At 42.3% G+C, this 18,101-nt stretch overlaps 1 protein-coding gene, 1 non-coding gene and 1 pseudogene across 4 annotated transcripts in view; 2 read left to right on the top strand and 1 right to left on the bottom strand.

Moving 5' to 3' along the window:
- The window catches only part of TRIT1 (tRNA isopentenyltransferase 1), a 59,285-nt gene that overhangs the window by 18,754 nt on the left and 22,430 nt on the right, over positions 1 to 18,101 (top strand). For both annotated transcript variants that reach the window (XM_053575067.1, XM_053575068.1), the window contains exon 2: positions 15,535 to 15,677. In XM_053575067.1, the coding sequence (XP_053431042.1) occupies positions 15,535 to 15,677 (143 nt within the window). The remainder of the gene's footprint in view (positions 1 to 15,534; positions 15,678 to 18,101) is intronic.
- On the bottom strand, positions 6,819 to 6,925 carry LOC128575631 (U6 spliceosomal RNA). Its single transcript, XR_008377058.1, has one exon. It is a non-coding gene; the product is annotated as a U6 spliceosomal RNA (small nuclear RNA).
- LOC128574489 (SIN3-HDAC complex-associated factor-like) lies at positions 12,257 to 14,961 on the top strand (annotated as a pseudogene). The gene has a single exon (XR_008376810.1). The product of XR_008376810.1 is annotated as an SIN3-HDAC complex-associated factor-like (transcript).

Below are 18,101 nucleotides of genomic sequence, written 5' to 3'. Positions count from 1 at the left end.
GGCACCGAGCCTTTTCTTGTTGTTGGTTAGGTAATTTTGAACAATGTAAAGCCCTTAGTGTGGTGTCTAGAACTCTTCACACAGAGTATTCTTTGAGTGTTTTCCATATATTGGGTGCTTGCACAGATGGCTGAAGCTAGAGATACATACACAATTTCTTTCCTCAGAATTTGTAGTCTTGTAGGGGAGATAGAAATATAGTATTTTAAAGTCAATGTACAATCAGTTCTATGATAGAAGTAAATGTAGGCTAGTGTAGGGGCACAGGGATGAGTATAGATAGGACAAGAGCTGGAGAGAGATCTCAGAGATGACTTTCATATGGAGGTGATGCTAAAGAATTTGGGTCTAGGCCAGGGGCAGTGGCTTATGCCTATAAACCTAGCACTCTGAGAGGCCGAGGCAGGTAGATTGCTTGAGCTCACGGGTTCGAGACCAGCCTGAGCAAAAGCGAGACTCTGTACTAAAAACAGAAAAACTGAGGCAAGAGGATCGCTTGAACCCCAGAGTTGAGGTTTCTGTGAGGTACTCTACCCAGGGCAACAGCTTGAGGCTCTGTCTCAAAAATAAAAAAAGAATTTTGGTCTGGATAAGATCAGAATTTTTTTTTTTTTTTTTGGAGACAGTCTTAATTTGTCACCCTTGGGAAAGTGCTGTGGCATCATAGTTCACAGCAACCTCAATGTCTTGGGCTCATGTGATCCTCTAACCTCAGCCTCCCAAGTAGCTGGGACTGTAGGCTCCCACCACAATGCATGGCTAGTTTTTCTATTTTTAGTAGAGTTGAGGTCTTGCTCTTGCTCTTGCTTAGGCTGGTCTTGAACTTCTCAAGCAGTCCACCCACCTTGGCCTCCCAGGTGTTAGGATTATAGGCATGAACCACTGTGTCTGGCCCCAGATTTTCATTTTAGAATGATGACTGGATATAAATTGTAGAGTTTATATCCTAAAAATAAGAAGTTCAGTGAAGAAGCTGATGGAATAGTCTGGTTGAGCATGAAGATTTCACTTGATGGAATGGCAGTGGGAAATGTGATGGTGGTGAGCTTTGAGATGATTTTAGGAGCCGGCATGGATAGAAGTTGAGACAGGGAAATGGGAACATGGAGAGAGAGAGAAGACTGGAGCACTTCAGGTTTTTGGTTTGATTATCTAGAACTAGGTGGTTCACCCAAGTACAGCTGAGAAGATAATCAGTTGAATATGTCATGGTGCTTGTTCAGGGTGGTGGTGATAGCTAGCTAGCTAACATTTACTGACTGCGTTCTAGAAGAAAGCCCTATTCCATATGCTTTACATGTGTTAATTACTTAATCATCACACTAACTCTTTGAGGTTGGATTTAAGAAAATCTTCATTTTATAAATGAGGAATTGAAGGCATAGGCAGGTTAAATAATTTGCCCAAGGATAACACGGCTAGTAAGTGGTAGAGCCAGGACTTAAATACTGGCGATCAGCTGCCAAGTCCTTGCTGTTAACTACTTTAACTATATGCCTCATAAATGATGAAGTGTCGGGCGGCGCCTGTGGCTCAGTGAGTAGGGCGCCAGCCCCATATACCGAGGGTGGCGCGTTCAAACCCAGCCCTGGCCAAACTGCAACCAAAAAATAGCCGGGCGTTGTGGCGGGCGCCTGTAGTCCCAGCTGCTCGGGAGGCTGAGGCAAGAGAATCGCGTAAGCCCAAGAGTTAGAGGTTGCTGTAAGCCGTGTGACTCACGAGGGCGGTACAGTGAGACTCTGTCGCTACCAAAAAAAATAAATTAATTAAAAAAAAATGATGAAATGTCCCCCAGTCAAGTTGAATATACAGTCTGGCACCACAAGAGAGAACTAGAATGTGGATATGGATATTGGGAGTTGTGAGCAAGAAAATGGTTGTGTAAGGCTTAATTGTCACCCAAAGAAAGTTTTTAGTACAGAAAGGGCAGGTAGATGCCATAAAGACTGCCAGTTCTTTTTTTTTTTTTTTTTTTTGTAGAGACAGAGTCTCACTTTATGGCCCTCGGTAGAGTGCCGTGGCCTCACACAGCTCACAGCAACCTCCAACTCCTGGGCTTAAGCGATTCTCTTGCCTCAGCCTCCCGAGTAGCTGGGACTACAGGCGCCCGCCACAACGCCTGGCTATTTTTTGGTTGCAGTTTGGCCGGGGCCGGGTTTGAACCCGCCACCCTCGGTATATGGGGCCGGTGCCCTACCGACTGAGCCACAGGCGCCGCCCTGCCAGTTCTCAATATTGTTGCCATGACAGACATTGCTAATAGATCAGTAGCTGGCCTCAGTAAAGGAGACTGAGGAAGGGCCAGAGAGATACCAGAAAAACCTATTAAGAATGGTGCCATTGAAGCTCCAAAGGAGAGAGCTCAATAGTATCAGATTGTTGCTTTTTCCATGACTTTTTTTGAGTTATATTAGGCAGTCCTGGCTTCTTAGTGATTTCAGTGAAATACCCATGGGCATTGGAGAGCAGCAAGCAGAGAAGGCAGGTAGTTATATTGATATATAATCGAACAGTGTGGTTTTCAAGTCAGGTGTAATCCATAGAAGCGAGAAACTGATTTAAGGACTTCAGGGTCTAAATTGGAAGGAAATGAAGTCAAAATGGGAACAATAACTTGAGGGAAAGGAGACAAATTGGGGGCAGCTTTTCCTCTTGTTTGTGGACAGCTATGTTGGGACATCATAGTCAGCATTTTGACGTCTAGGATCTGCCCAGTGCCCAGGACATTGCTGATTAGCATACTCATTAGAGCCACCCTAGATGACAGCCCCAAAGGGCAGGAGCCTTAAATGGATGGCTTCTCTGGCTGTGTTCTTAAAAATCTAGAGGAGTTTCCCAAGGTAAAATTTCTTCAGATCAGGGTTTCTCAACTTCAGGACTATAGACATTTTTAGGCCAGATAATTCCTTGTTGTAGGGACTGAGGACAGTGAGGTGAATGAGGAGTGGCTGTAAGAAGAAGCTTTGCTCTCACTCAGGGCTGGAACCTTCTTGGCACCAGGGACCAGGTGGAAGATAATTTTTCCATAGACTTGAGGGGGCAGGGTTGGGGAGGAGGGGCAGAAGGCAGAGCTTAATCCCTGATGCTGTGCAGCCTGGTTGTTAACACAGCCTGGGGATTGGGATTGGGAACCGCAGCACTATAAGTAGCAACTGCACCCCTGAACCCTTGAAGGTGTGACAATCAAAAATGTATCTGGGTGGTTCCTTGGTGAACAAAATCATTCTCAATTGAGAACCACTGCTATAGATTTTGCTGTCTTCTTCCATTCCCTTCTCTTCCCTTCCCTTTTTCCTTTCCTTTATTTTATTTTGTTTTATTTATTTATTTATTTTATTATTTTTTTTTTTTTTGTAGAGACCGAGTTTCACTTTACGGCCCTCGGTAGAGTGCCATGGTATCACACAGCTCACAGCAACCTCCAACTCCTGGGTTTAAGCGATTCTCTTGCCTCAGCCTCCCAAGCAGCTGGGACTACAGGCGCCCGCCACAACGCCCGGCTAATATTTATTTATTTTTTTTGAGATAGTCTTGTCACCCTTGGTAGAGTGCTGTGGCATCACAGCTCACAGCAACCTCAAATTCTTGGGCTCAAGCGATTCTCTTGAGTAGAGAGAATCTCTTCCGAGAATTCTCTTCCGAGTAGCTGGTACTACAGGCACCTGCCACAATGCCTGGCTATTTTTAGAGATGAGGTCTTGCTCTGGCTCAGGCTGGTTTTGAAACTGTAAGCTCAGGCAATCCACCCACCTCAGCCTCCCAAGTGCTAGGATTATAGGCGTGAGCCACCGTGCCTGGCCTTTTTTCCTTTCCTTTCCTTTTCTTTCCTTGCTGACAGAGTCTCACTCAGTTGCCCTGGGTAGAGTTCCATGGGGTCATCATAGTTCACAACTCAAACTCTTGGGCTCAGGCGATCCTGTTAGTTCAGCCTCCCAAGTAGCTACACAACTCCTGTCTATTTTTAGAGATGGGGTCTTATTTTTGCTCAGGCTGCTCTCGGACTCCTGAGCTCAAGCAATTCACCCTCCTTGGCCTCCCAGAGTGCTAGGAATACGGGTGTGAGCCACCACACCTGGTCTGATTTCTGTTGGTTTTCATCTAGGTCTCTCCTAGATTTCTCTTGTCTTCAGTATCTCCTCTGGTACTTCAACTCTGTTGATTTGGGGAATTCAGGGTCTTTTAGCCATTTGGCCTTTTCCCAAAATTTTTTCAGTCTGGAAATAAACCCTTAGTAGAGGTGAGGCAAAGATATATATTTCTCTGTAATACCAGTATAATGTTCAATGCTTAGAAACATGAAATATTTAATGGTTATGATATTTAAAGACTACACAGTTAAACTTGACTATCTCATAAATTTTTATATCACTTATCTCCTTTTATTGTAGCTATTTTGTGTGTGTCTCTGGCTAGCTTGGACTGACAAGGATTCTTTCTTAATCTTCTTTGCATGCCTAACATCTTGCACAGTACCCAGCACATAGTAGTAGACTCTTAGTAAATGTTTGCAGAAATAAGTCATATATTTTGGGTGATTGGTCAAGTGGGTTAAACCTCTAATTTTTCATAATATTTCAGTGGTCAGACCTCACAAAGAAGCCAGAGGTCTCTTAGTATTGTCAAAATAGGATTTGTGCAAAGAGAAGCATTTTATTCAAAGACATTTCTGTCTACATAGATCACAAGTGTCCTCTGGGAGAAGGGGAAATGGAATAGAGTGGCATACTGCTTTTAAAAGATAACACAGGCTCGGCCCCTGTGGCTCAAGTGGCTAAGGCGCTAGCCACATACACCTAAGCTGGTGGGTTCGAATCCAGCTGGGCCCGCCAAACAACAATGACGGCTGCAACCAAAATAGCCAGGCGTTGTGGTGGGTGCCTATATAGTCCCAGCTACTTGGGAGGTGGAGGCAGAAGACTCGCTTGAGCCCAGGAGTTGAAGGTTGCTGTGAGCTGCGATGCCATAGCACTCTACCCAGGGCGACAGCTTGAGGCTCTGTCTCAAAAAAAAAAAGAAAAAGATAACACAGATCCTTTTAGCTCATCCTAGTGCCCAGGCTGAGTATTTTATAGGTAGAGTTGCACTGAAGCTATAATTAAATTGGGGAAATGGGGGAAATGTAAAGCATTCAGCTACAGATCTAACTTGTGATTTTTTTCTAGGCAAGTAATAAAATTATTATGGCATTTATGTTATAAATGTCTTTTTTTTTTTTTGAGACATAGTTTCACTCTGTCACCCTAGAGTACTGTGGCATCGTAGCTCATAGCAACCTCAAACTCCTAGGCTCAAGGGATTCTCTGGTCTCAGCCTTCCACGTAGCTGGGACTACAGGTGCCCACCACAATGCCCGGCTATTTTTAGAGTGGGGTCTTACTCTTGCTCAGGCTGGTCTTGAACTCCTGAGCTCAAGCAATCCGCCCATCTTGGCCTTCCAAAGTGTTAGGATTACATGTATGAGCCACTGCACCTGGCTTCCAGTATTTTTTTATATTTCTTAAATGAAACTGTACTCATTAAACAAGTCCCCATTTTTCCCTTCCCCTAGTTCTCAATAACCACTATTCTACTGTATGCCTCTATGAATTTGACTACTGTGGACACCGTATATAAATGGAATCATACTGTATTTATCCTTTTGTGGATGACTTATTTCATTTAGCATGATGTCTTCAAGGTTTATCTATATTGTATCATGTGTCATAATTTCCTGCCCTTTTAAAGGCTGAATTCCATTAAATGTATAGACCACATTTTTCTTTTTTTTTTTTTTTTTGTAGAGACAGTCTCACTTTATGGCCCTCGGTAGAGTACCGTGGCCTCACACAGCTCACAGCAACCTCCAACTCCTGGGCTTAAGCGATTCTCTTGCCTCAGCCTCCCAAGTAGCTGGGACTACAGGCGCCCGCCACAACGCCTGGCTATTTTTTGGTTGCAATTTGGCCGGGGCTGGGTTTGAACCCTCCACCCTCGGTATATGGGGCCGGCGCCTTACCGACTGAGCCACAGGTGCTGCCCTCTTTTTTTTTTTTATTGTTAAATCATAGCTGTGAACATTAGTGCAATCAAGGGGTACAATGTGCTGGTTTCATATATAATCTGAAATATTCTCATCAAGCTGTTCAGTGTAGCCTTCATGGCATTTTCTTAGTTATTGTATGTAGACATTTGTATTCTGCCTTTAGTAAGTTTCTTCTGTACCCATTCTAAGATGCACCGTAGGTGAGACCACATTTTTTTTTTTTTTTTTTTTTTGAGACAGAGCCTTAAGCTGTCACCCTGGGTAGAGTGCTGTGGCATCACAGCTCACAGCAACCTCCAACTCCTGGGCTCAAGGGAGTCTCCTGCCTCCACCTCCCAAGTAGCTGGGCCTAGAGGTGCCCGCCACAACGCCCGGCTGTTTCTTGGTTGTAGCCATCATTGTTGTTTGGCGGGCCAGGCTGGATTTGAACCCACCAGCTCAGGTATATGTGGCTGGCGCCTTAGCTGCTTGAGCCACAGGCGCCGAGCCGAGACCACATTTTTCTTTCTTTTTTTTTGTAGAGACAGAGTTTCACTTTATGGCCCTCGGTAGAGTGCCGTGGCGTCACACAGCTCACAGCAACCTCCAACTCCTGGGCTTAGGCGATTCTCCTGCCTCAGCCTCCCGAGTAGCTGGGACTACAGGCGCCCGCCACAACGCCCGGCTATTTTTTTGTTGCAGTTTGGCCGGGGCTGGGTTTGAACCCACCACCCTCGGTATATGGGGCCGGCGCCCTACTCACTGAGCCACAGGCGCCACCCGAGACCACATTTTTCTTAACCATTTTTTTTTTTTTTAAAGTAGGGAACGCTTCACAAATTTGCGTGTAATCCTTGCGCAGGGGCCATTCTAATCTTCTCTGTATCATTCCAATTTTAGTATATGTGCTGCCGAAGCAAGCACTTCTTAACCATTTTTTTTTTTTTTTTTTGGCCGGGGCTAGGTTTGAGCCCGCCACCTCTGGCATATGGGACCAGCGCCCTACTCCTTGAGCCATAGGCGCCACCCTTCTTAACCATTTTTTATACATTGATGGACATTTAGGTTACTTCTACCTTTTGGCTATTGTGAATAATGTTGCTGTGAACATGGATGTGTAAATACCTGTTCAGAACCCTGCTTTTAATTCTTTTGTGTATATATCTGAAGTGGAGTTGCTGGATCATATAGTAATTCTATTTTTTATTTTAAGAAGAAACTACCATATTATCCATAACGGATGCACCATTTCACATTTCCATCAACAATGCATAGGGTTCAAATGTCTCTTCATCCTTGCCAGCATTTGTTATTTGTGTTTCTTCCCCCAACCCCCATAGCTCTCATGATGAGTGTGAAGTATAGCCACATTTATTTATTTATTTATCTGTCTATGTTTTGGAGATAAGAGTTTCACTCTGTCACCCAAGCTTAGAGTGCCATGGCGTCAGCCTAGCTCACAGTAACTTCAGACTCCTGGGTTTAAGCCATCCTCTTGTCTCAGCTTCCTGAGTAGCTGGGCCTACAGGCACCCCCACCATGCCTGACTGATTTTTCTATTTGTAGAGACAGGGTCTTGCTTTTGGCTCAGGCTGATCTGGAACTCCTGAGCTCAAGATCTTCCAGTCTGGACCTTCCAGAGTGCTAGGATTATAGGCAAGAGCCACTGTGCCAGGCGTCCTCAAACTTTTTAAACAGGGGGCCAGTTCACTTTCCCTCAGACCATTGGAGGCCCAGACTATAGTTTAAAAAAAAACAACTATGAACAAATTCCTATGCACACTGCACATATCTGATTTTGAAGTAAAAAATCAAAACAGGAACAAATACAGTCCAACCACCTCATTGTGGCCCGTGGGCCGCAGTTTGAGGACCCCTGCACTGTGCCCTTGCTGCCAACTTTCTTTTAAAGAAACTTTTTGTTATGGAAATTTCCCAACATATAAAGAAAATAGTAGATCAAACTGTCATATATCCATCACCTAGTGTTAGTAGTTATTAACACTTAGCCAATCTTATTTCAGATATAGTCTGTTTCCCCTTCCCCCATTGTTGCACTGCAAATCCCAGTCGTATATTTTATGTGAATGAAAGCATACAGGTTGAGTGTCCTTTATCAAAAAAGCTTGGGACCAGAAATGCTTTGGATTTTAGATTTTTTTCTGATTGTTAAATATTTGTAATAAACTTACCAGTTGAGCATCCCAGTTCTGAAATCTGAGATGTTCTAGTGAGCATTTTCTTTGTGTGTCATGGCTATTGTTTAAAAGTTTCATCTTTTACAGCATTTCAGATTTGGGATTCTCATCCTATACCTCTGAAAGTTAAGCCTCGGGCGGCGCCTGTGGCTCAGCGGGTAGGGCGCTGGCCCCATATGCCGAGGGTGGCGGGTTCAAACCCAGCCCCGGCCAAACTGCAACAAAAAAATAGCCGGGCGTTGTGGCGGGTGCCTGTAGTCCCAGCTACTCGGGAGGCTGAGGCAAGAGAATTGCCTAAGCCCAAGGATTTGGAGGTTGTTGTGAGCTGTGTGATGCCACGGCACTCTACCGAGGGCGATAAGGTGAGACTCTGTCTCTACAAAAAACAAAACAAAACAATTAAATTTAAAAAAAGAAAAAAAGAAAGTTAAGCCTCTATAAAACATAACCATAAAACCATATGTGTATACATAAAAATTAATAATAATTCCTTTATCATCAGATATCTTAGTTCTTCGTGTCACCCACATTTTTTGTCTCATTTCTTTTTTCTTTTTTTAAATTTTTTAATTTTTTTTGCGGTTTTTGGCCGGGGCTGGGTTTGAACCCGCCACCTCCGGCATATGGGACTGGCGCCCTACACCTTTGAGCCACAGACGCTGCCCCCCCCTTTATTTTTGAGACAGAGTCTCACTATGTCGCCCACAGTAGAGTGCAGTGGCATCACAGCTCACGGCAACCTCAAACTCTTGGGCTTAAGCAATTCTCTTACCTCAGCCTCCTGAGTAGCTGGGACTACAGGTGCCTGGCTATTTTTATTGTTGTCATTGTTGTTTAGCAGGCCCAGGATGATTTTGAGCCCACCAGCCTGGTGCATATGCCTGGCACCCTAACCACTGGGTTATGGGCACCAAGCCAGGAAGATTTCTTGAGCCCAGGAATTTGACTTTGTTGGGAGCTATGATCATACCACTGTATTCCAGCCTGGGCCACAAAGCGAGATCCTGTTTCCTTGGGGAAAAAAAAGGCTTGGCACCTGTAGTTCAGTGAGTAGGGTGCTGACCACATACATCAAAGGTGGCAGGTTTGAGCCCAGCCCCCCTGTTAAACAATAATGACAACTGCAACCAAAAAATAGCCGGGCGTTGTGGCAGGCGCCTGTAGTCCTAGCTATTCAGGAAGCTGAGGCAAGAGAATTGCTTAAGCCTAAGAGTTGGAGGTTGCTGTGAGTTGTGATGCCGCTGCACTCTACCTAGGGCAACATAGAATCTGTCTCAAAAAAAGAAGAAGAAGATAAACCAAAAAGCAAATCATGGGGTAACATTTTATGTAGGCTTCTTGGGCCTCTGCTAGAATACAGAATGGCTGGTAGAGATATTTACATTTTGGCTTTTTTTGAAGTCTGGGTAATTATACATTTGCAGCTATGCATTTAACACTGATTAACATTAATTAAGTTAATTAACATTAATCTAAGTATAAAAAATGAGAATCCTTTTTATTGTAACATACTTGTCAATATTCAGAAATTCTCTACTGGCAAAATCAACTATGTGAACTCTTAACATTGGATCATTTGGAATTCTGTGCTATAGCAAAGCCAACCAAGGGCTTTGTGAAATTTGAGGGTTTGACAGGAACACACAGTTCCTAACTTTCTTCCCCTATTTAGTTTTCTTACTTTGCACAGTGGAAGACCCCTGTGTATGTGTATGCCCCTATATGATGGCAGTAGGAATTTTTTTTTTTTTTTTTTTGAGACAGAGTCTCATTCTGGCATAGCTGAGTAGTGTGCCATGGCATCATAGCTCACAGCAACCTCCAGCTCTTGGGCTCAAGCGATCATCTTGCCTCAGGTTTCCTTTTTTCATTTTCTATTTTTGTTTCTGAGACAAGAGTCTCAAGCTATTGCCCTGGTTAGAGTACTGTAGCATCATAGCTCACAGCAACCTCCAACTTGGCTCAAGAGATCCTCTTGCCTTGGTTTTTCTATTTTTAGTAGAGATGGGGTCTCGCTTTTGCTCAGGCTGGTCTTGAACTCATGAGCTCAAGCAGTCCACCCACCTCGGCCTCCCAGAGTACTAGGATTATTGGCATGAGCCACCATGCCCAGCCTGACTCAGGTTTTCTATTATTATTATTATTATTTAATTTATTTATTTATTATTATTATTTTTTTTTTGTAGAGACAGAGTTTCACTTTATGGCCCTGGGTAGAGTACCATGGCATCACACAGCTCACAGCAACCTCCAACTCCTGGGCTTAAGCGATTCTCTTGCCTCAGCCTCCCGAGTAGCTGGGACTACAGGCGCCCGTCACAACGCCCGGCTATTTTTTTGTTGCAGTTCGGCCGGGGTGGGTTTGAACCTGCCACCCTCGGTATATGGGGCCGGCGCCTTACCGACTGAGCCACAGGTGCCGCCCTTTTTTTAATTTATTTAATTAATTAATTTATTTTTCAGTAGAGCAGGGGTCTTGCTCTTGCTTAGGTTGGTCTTGAACTCCTCAACTCAAGCAGTCTATCCGCCTCTGCCTTCCAGAGTTCCAGGATTAAAGGTGTGAGCCATGCTGGCAGTAGGAATTTTTTTTTTTTAGAGACATAGCCTCAAGCTGTCGCACTGGGTAGAGTGCTGTGGCATCACAGGTCACAGCAACCTCCAACTCCTGGACTCAAGCGAGTCTCTTGCCTCAGCCTCCCAAGTAGCTGGGAGTACAGGCGCCTGCCACAATGCCCGGCTATTTTTTGGTCGTAGTTGTCATTGTTTGGCGGGCCTGGGCTGGATTCGAACCCGCCAGCTCTGGTGTATATGGCTGGCACCTTAGCCGCTTGAGCCACAGGCGCCGAGCCAGCAGTAGGAATTCTTGTTCAGCATACATACAACAGAATATCCTATGATTTACCATTCTACACTTTTCAGGTGTAAGAATGCAAGTCTCTTGTCAGGCACAGATTAAATGAACTAACAGGGCAGAGCTAGTACTTTCCCTGTGGCTCTGTTTATTTTTTTCTGTGTGCTATTTTACTGTTTAATAATTTTATTTACTTGAAGATAGCATCTATCTTTGCTGGGTAGATAATCTCATTCACTAAGAGCACAGAGGCTTGACAGTGTTAAGCAGTGACACTAAAATTATTTCCCCTTGTGTTATTGTGAGAATAGTTGGCAGTGATTTGGGTAGTAATATAATGACCCTGATGTGGCACTTAACAGTCTACAGGTAAAAACTAAGTACTTTTTACATGTAGTAACTAATTTAATCCTCACAATAGTCCTGTGAGTTAGATGTTATTATCCCCATTTTACTGATGAAGTATTGAGGCACAGAGAGGTTAGTAACTGACTACTCCCAAGTAAGTACAAGTAACCAGTAAGTGGCAGAGCTAGGAACTGATCTAAGGCAGCCTGGCGCCAGGGTCCTTCCTCCTAACCATTACACTACACTGTACTTATTTGACACCCATATAAGTAAAGGGAAATAGGAGATAAAAATGCTTTTAACATCTTTGTGGGTGCTACAGAACTTATTATTTGTTCATTCAGTGCTTCTATAGACTTAGTGATTACAGGAAGAACATTTAATCTCAGAGCATTCCTCCCCGTTTTCAAACTAGTATTTTCAGATCTGTTCTCCATCTGAGAGCTTGCATTTAGAAGAAGTACACATGAACTTTTTGAATTTGCAGATCAAGAGCTTACAGACAGGATATTGCCTTTGAGAATTTAGACTATACATGCTGACCCCCTGAAGCATCAATTGGATAGATCGCAATGTTTCTACCTGAATACAATGGTATTAGGGGTTGTGACTTTAGAGTGTGTAGGTGTATATTTTATAAGTATCTTTGTAGTTAGACCACTTCTCCACAAACGAACCAATCTTACACAAATTCTGAAAACCTTTTTTACAGCCATTTGAATCTAAGAAATATCTAAGCATCTTGAAGTAGAACTGTGAGCAACAAACCTTTCTGGAGACTTGTGATAAATATAATAGAATAAATTTAAAAATCTACCCATTTTTAAATGCATAAAATTCAAGCCTAAAGAACCTCCTTTTAATCTTGCAAAATTAGTTCTCACTTGGGCATGGGTTTACATACCCTTCTTATCTTAAGTCTGGGCTACTATTTGATAAGAAAACCAATCCTCGAAGGCAGTTGAGGAGGAGGGAGCGATTGGAGTGGGGGGTGGGTTGGCCTGGCGTGCACTCCGCACCTCGGCAACGCTATTGCGCGTGGAACGGCTGCTTCTGTTAGACTTGCCCAGAAGAAAAGATGTTTGGTTTTCACAAGCCAAAGATGTACCGAAGTATAGAGGGCTGCTGTATTTGCAGAGCTAAGTCTTCCAGTTCTTGATTCACTGACAGTAAACGCTATGAAAAGGACTTCCAGAGCTGTTTTGGGTTGCATGAAACTCGTTCAGGGGACATCTGCAATGCCTGTGTCCTGCTTGTGAAAAGATGGAAGAAGTTGCCAGCAGGATCAAAAAAAAATTGGAATCATGTGGTAGATGCAAGGGCAGGACCCAGTCTAAAGACCACATTGAAACCAAAGAAAGTGAAAACTCTGTCTGGGAACAGGATAAAAAGTAACCAGATCAATAAACTGCAGAAGGAATTTAAACGTCATAATTCTGATGCTCACAGTACCACCTCAAGTGCCTCCCCAGCTCAATCTCCTTGTTACAGTAACCAGTCAGATGATGGTTCAGATACAGAGATGGCTTCTGGTTCTAATAGAACACCGGTTTTTTCCTTTTTAGATCTCACATACTGGAAAAGACAGAAAATATGTTGTGGGATTATCTATAAAGGCCGTTTTGGGGAAGTCCTCATTGATACACATCTGTTCAAGCCTTGCTGCAGCAACAAGAAAGCTGCTGCTGAGAAGCTGGAGGAGCAGGGCCCAGAGCCTCTGCCCATCTCCACTCAGGAGTGGTGACTGAGGTTCTCATGTAGAAGGGGAGCAAAAATGATTTAAATTTTGAAAAGACCACAAAGCAACAAACTGACCCTCCTATTTTTAACTTGGATACCTGCTATTCTGCCAAAAGACAACTTTTAGAATAGTTTTGAGTGGGCTATTTTTCCCCCCAGTTCCACAAACTCTGAAGCCAGTATCTAGGTGACTAAAAAAGAATTGTACATAATATTTAAGATGCTGAGTATTTCATAGGAAAGCTGAATGCTGCTGTAAAGTGCTCTTTAAGTCTTCTTTTTTTTAATCCCCTGTAATGAATGAAACTAAGGGGAATTTCAGGGGACAGAGATGGGATTTGTTGTATGATAAACAGTATGTAGTTTTAGTCTTTCTCTATTGAGAAGCAGTGGTTGGGGCATTTTTAAAGATGGCTGGCTATACTTGTTTTCCCTCATGATAATAATTTTGTCATAATACAGTAACATAGACTTGCCCCTAGAGGTAATTGTTAATAATTTTGAATATTAAGGTCTTGCCAAGATTGTGACAATTCAAACCTGTACTACTGATTATTAAGCAGGACAGACTGAGATTTCTGTTACAAATACCTTGACGGAAAATATACAGAGAGGTAACTGTGTATTTTGCATCCTGTGCCACCTCCCTTCATATTAATATTTGAGAAAGATTTTAATTTATGGGGTGGTGCCTGTGTCTCAAAGGAGTAGGGCGCCGGCCCCATACACCGGAGGTGGCGGGTTCAAACCTGCCCTGGCCAAAAAAAAAGAAAAAAAAAAAGATTTTGATTTATGTGGAATTTCTAAAGCAGAGTGAAAGCTCCTCTTAAGGAAATGACAAGTCTTTAAGAGAGGTGAGACCCCATATGAATAGTACCAAAGTGTTACCACATGGTAGACAGCATGAAAAATGTTTAACTATCTGAAAAATAAAATGTTTAAGTCTTCAGATGGCACAAAACAAAGGTTAATGCTTTGGGGGGCATATTTCTTAGAGGGCTTGCTGAGTATGTAAATAATTGACTTTTGTTTGTGTTAAATGACTGTTTGATGACTTCATTGAAAATCTGCACAATTCAGTTTTAGCTCTGGATTACTTCAGTTGACCTTTGTGAAGGTTTTATCTGTGTAGAGTGGATGTTTAACTTCTTTTAACCTGTTAGGGTTTTTATTATTATTTTTTTCACTCTATATTTAAAGTAAAATTTACTAAAAGAAAAGAGGTGTGTGTTAGTGGTAAGTGGGTTGGTTTTGGTTTGGCTTCTTTTAGTCAGGCTTTTTGGACATTGAGATACTGTGCTTGGAGTTCTTCAGTTCTAAAATCCTCATTCAAAGCCTCTCACTTGAACCCAAACCAAAGTGTTCTTATTGCCTCTTTTCTGAAAGTTCAGGAGAAAAATATTACCAGTTCAGACTTTTCATGAGGGAGGAGTATTTGCTTGCCTTATAATGACATGATTAGTTTTTATTTTTTGAACTGGATTTTAAAAATTGGGTAGTATAACAATAAGGAGTGAGCCACTTTTTATGGGCACCCTATAGTTTTGTAGTTCTTAATCTAAACATTTTATATTTCCTCCTCTTGGAAAAAGCCTACATGTGATAAGCCACCATATGCACAGACTACACAGTTAGTTGGGCCGGCTCGCATGGCGTTTGAGGTGAATTACAGGAGTCCAGCCATGATCATCCTCCTGAGTTCTTTTGAAATGTTTTTTTTTTTTTTTGTACATTTTGGCTACAGTATTGGTGGTAGAATATACTATGATATGGATCATCTCTACTTCTGTATTTATTTATTTATTACTAGACCTCAACCACAGTCTTCTTTTTTCCCTTCCACCTCTCTTTGCCGGTAGGATGTACTGTATGTAGTCATGCACTTTGTATTAATATATTAGAAATCTACACATCTGTTTTGTACTTTTTATACTGTTGGATACTTATAATCAAAACTTTTACTAGGGTATTGAATAAATTTAGTCTTATTAGAAAATAAAAAAAAAAAAAAAGAAAACCAATCCTCTATTTTCTCCTTTCTTTGTCTTGGGTTTTGTTGATCTGGCTGTGTTCTCTATTAGAATATATCTTCCTAGGCGGGCGTTGTGGCGGGCACCTGTAGTCCCAGCTGCTCGGGAGGCTGAGGCAAGAGAATCACATAAGCCCAAGAGCTGGAGGTTGCTGTGAGCCGTGTGACGCCACGGCACTCTACCGAGGGCAGTAAAGTGAGACTCTGTCTCTACAAAAAAACAACAACAAAAAAGAATACATCTTCCATGGTGCTTTGGGTCAGTCAAGTATTTGTCTGGAGGGAGAAATAGATCGCCATTTCCACCCACCAAAGGTGCATTTTATGGAAGCATATGGTTTTCTCATGTTCATTTTCTTTCCTTTAGGTCTATGAAGGCCTTGACATCATCACCAACAAGGTTTCTGCCCAAGAACAGAGGATCTGCCGCCATCACATGATCAGCTTTGTGGATCCTCTTGTGACCAATTACACAGTGGTGGACTTCAGGAACAAAGCAACTGCTCTGATATCCTTAAGAAAGTTAGCAGCTAGACTTGGTAGCTACACAGAAGTTTCCTTTTAGTGGCAATTCTTTTAAGTAAGAGTATTCAAGACTTAACTACCAATAGGTAGCAGCCTCATCAGACTATGGATTAAAAGATGCAGTGCTGGGCGGCGCCTGTGGCTCAGTCGGTAGGGCGCTGGCCCCATATACCGAGGGTGGCGGGTTCAAGCCCGCCCTGTCCAAACTGCAACCAAAAAATAGCCGGGCGTTGTGGCGGGCGCCTGTAGTCCCAGCTACTTGGGAGGCTGAGGCAAGAGAATCGCTTAAGCCCAGGAGTTGGAGGTTGCTGTGAGCTGTGTGAGGCCACGGCACTCTACCCAGGGCCATAAAGTGAGACTCTGTCTCTACAAAAAAAAAAAAAAATACAGTGCCCTTGCAACTCAAATTCTTTTCTTTTCTTTTTTTTTCTTCTTTTTACTCACCACTATACTAAACGCAGAGCAACTCAAATTCTTGTCCTTATACTACAGCATCAGCATCCCCTGGGAACTTAGAAATGCTAAATCTTGGGCCCTATTCCAGACCTACTGAATTAGAATCTGCATTGTAACCTGAGTCCCAGATGATGTATAGTTATAAAAATTTGAGAAGCACTGTAATAGTGATGAAAACATTGATTTAAGAGTCAGAACATATGTGTTCTAGTTCTGGAACTGTCTCTTTTGACTGTGAATTTTATTGGGCAAACCATTTACTTAATCCTATTGAGCTTCAGTTTCCTGCCCTTTAAATGGATAAAAGTTAATTTAAAATTTATTGGAGTTACAGTTAAAATTTCAAAGGGATTATTTGGGTGGGGAAGGATTAGAAAAAGTAGTTCTGGGTAACACTAAGAAATTTTTGGAAAAAGAGTAACAGGGTGAATTATGAGCAGTATTTTAAAATCCAAGCTGCCTTTAATTTTTGGACTGCCATCTATTAAAAATCTTGAACAGTCAGGCCAGGCATGGTGGCTCATGCCTATAATCATAGCACTCTAGGAGGCTGAGGCAGGTGGATTGCTTGAGCTCAGGAGCTCAAAACCAGCCTGAGTGAGAGCAAGACCCTGTCCTTACTAAAAATAGAAAAACTAGCTGGTTGTTGTGGTAGGTACCTATAATTCCAACTACTCAGGAAGTTAAGGCAAGAGGATCCTTTGATCCCAAGAGTTTAAGGTTGCTGTGAGCTATGATGCCACAGCACTCTACCCAGGGCACAGAGTCAAACTCTATTTCAAAAAAGAAATACTGAAAAGTTGTACTAACTATAACTACGTGGAGTTGATTTAATACTAGATACATTTATGGCACAGAATAGAAAACCCAGATATGAATTCAAATTGTATTTAGATTATGATCAAGGTGGTATTTCAAAACTTTGGAGTAATAATAAAGTACAGTTAACCCTCAGTATCCACTTGTTCCATATCCATAGATTCAGGCAACTGTGGATTGAAAATATTTAAAACCCCCCACACGGTATAACAATAAAAAATAATACAATAAACAAAACCAATAAAGTATAACAACTTTTTAAGTAGTATTACACGCTGCAAGAGGTGAGGCTAACTATAGGTGCAGGATAGCACTGAGCACTTCTTGTGAGTCTTTTTATTGAGAAGATGCATAATAGGCGGAAAGATTACTAAGCACAGACATGCAGGGGCTGCATGCTCAGGGAAATGGTCTCATAGGTGCCAACAGAGTATATTCAAGGAAATGATCTTCAAGGGTGGTAAGGAAATGATTTCTAAAATACTAAATGCAATTTTTCGCCAATAATCCTTTAAGGAACTGTCATAAAATGGGTAATGTTTAACAATAGCCTTACTATTACTACAGGACTGAACTTTGCTCCTTCAGTATTACTGAGTTACTTGGTGGCTTGCCTTCCAAGTCACAAGAGATTTCCAGGCTTGCCAGGAGAATGTCTTGTTTTTAGTAATTTCTCAGATGAGTTATGATATTGATGACTGTTGTAGTAAGTATGCTGTTTAATCCTCTATATATTTATACTGTATTAGATATTATAAGTAATCTAGAAGGGATTAAAGTATGTAAGAGGAGGGTGGCGCCTGTGGCTCAAAGGAGTAGGGCACCGGCCCCATATGCCGGAGGTGGCGGGTTCAAACCCAGCCCCGGCCAGAAACTACCAAAAAAAAAAAAAAAAGTATATAAGAGGATGTGTGTAGGTTATCTGCAAGTACTATGTCATTATATATGAGGGACTTGAGGATCCTTGGATTTTGGTATCTGAGGGGAGTCCTAAAACTAATCGCCCATAGATTGGTGGGGGTGGGGGTGGGGATTAACCCTAACCCTGACCCTAACCTTATAGGAGACAGCTATATATATACAGACAGCTATATATATATATATATTTTTTTTTTTTTTTTTTTTTTAAGACAA

Source organism: Nycticebus coucang, chromosome 22, assembly GCF_027406575.1.
Source record: "Nycticebus coucang isolate mNycCou1 chromosome 22, mNycCou1.pri, whole genome shotgun sequence".
Taxonomy (NCBI): domain Eukaryota; kingdom Metazoa; phylum Chordata; class Mammalia; order Primates; family Lorisidae; genus Nycticebus; species Nycticebus coucang.
Note: the sequence above shows the minus strand (reverse complement) of the source record. Positions and strands in the feature narration are given on the sequence as shown.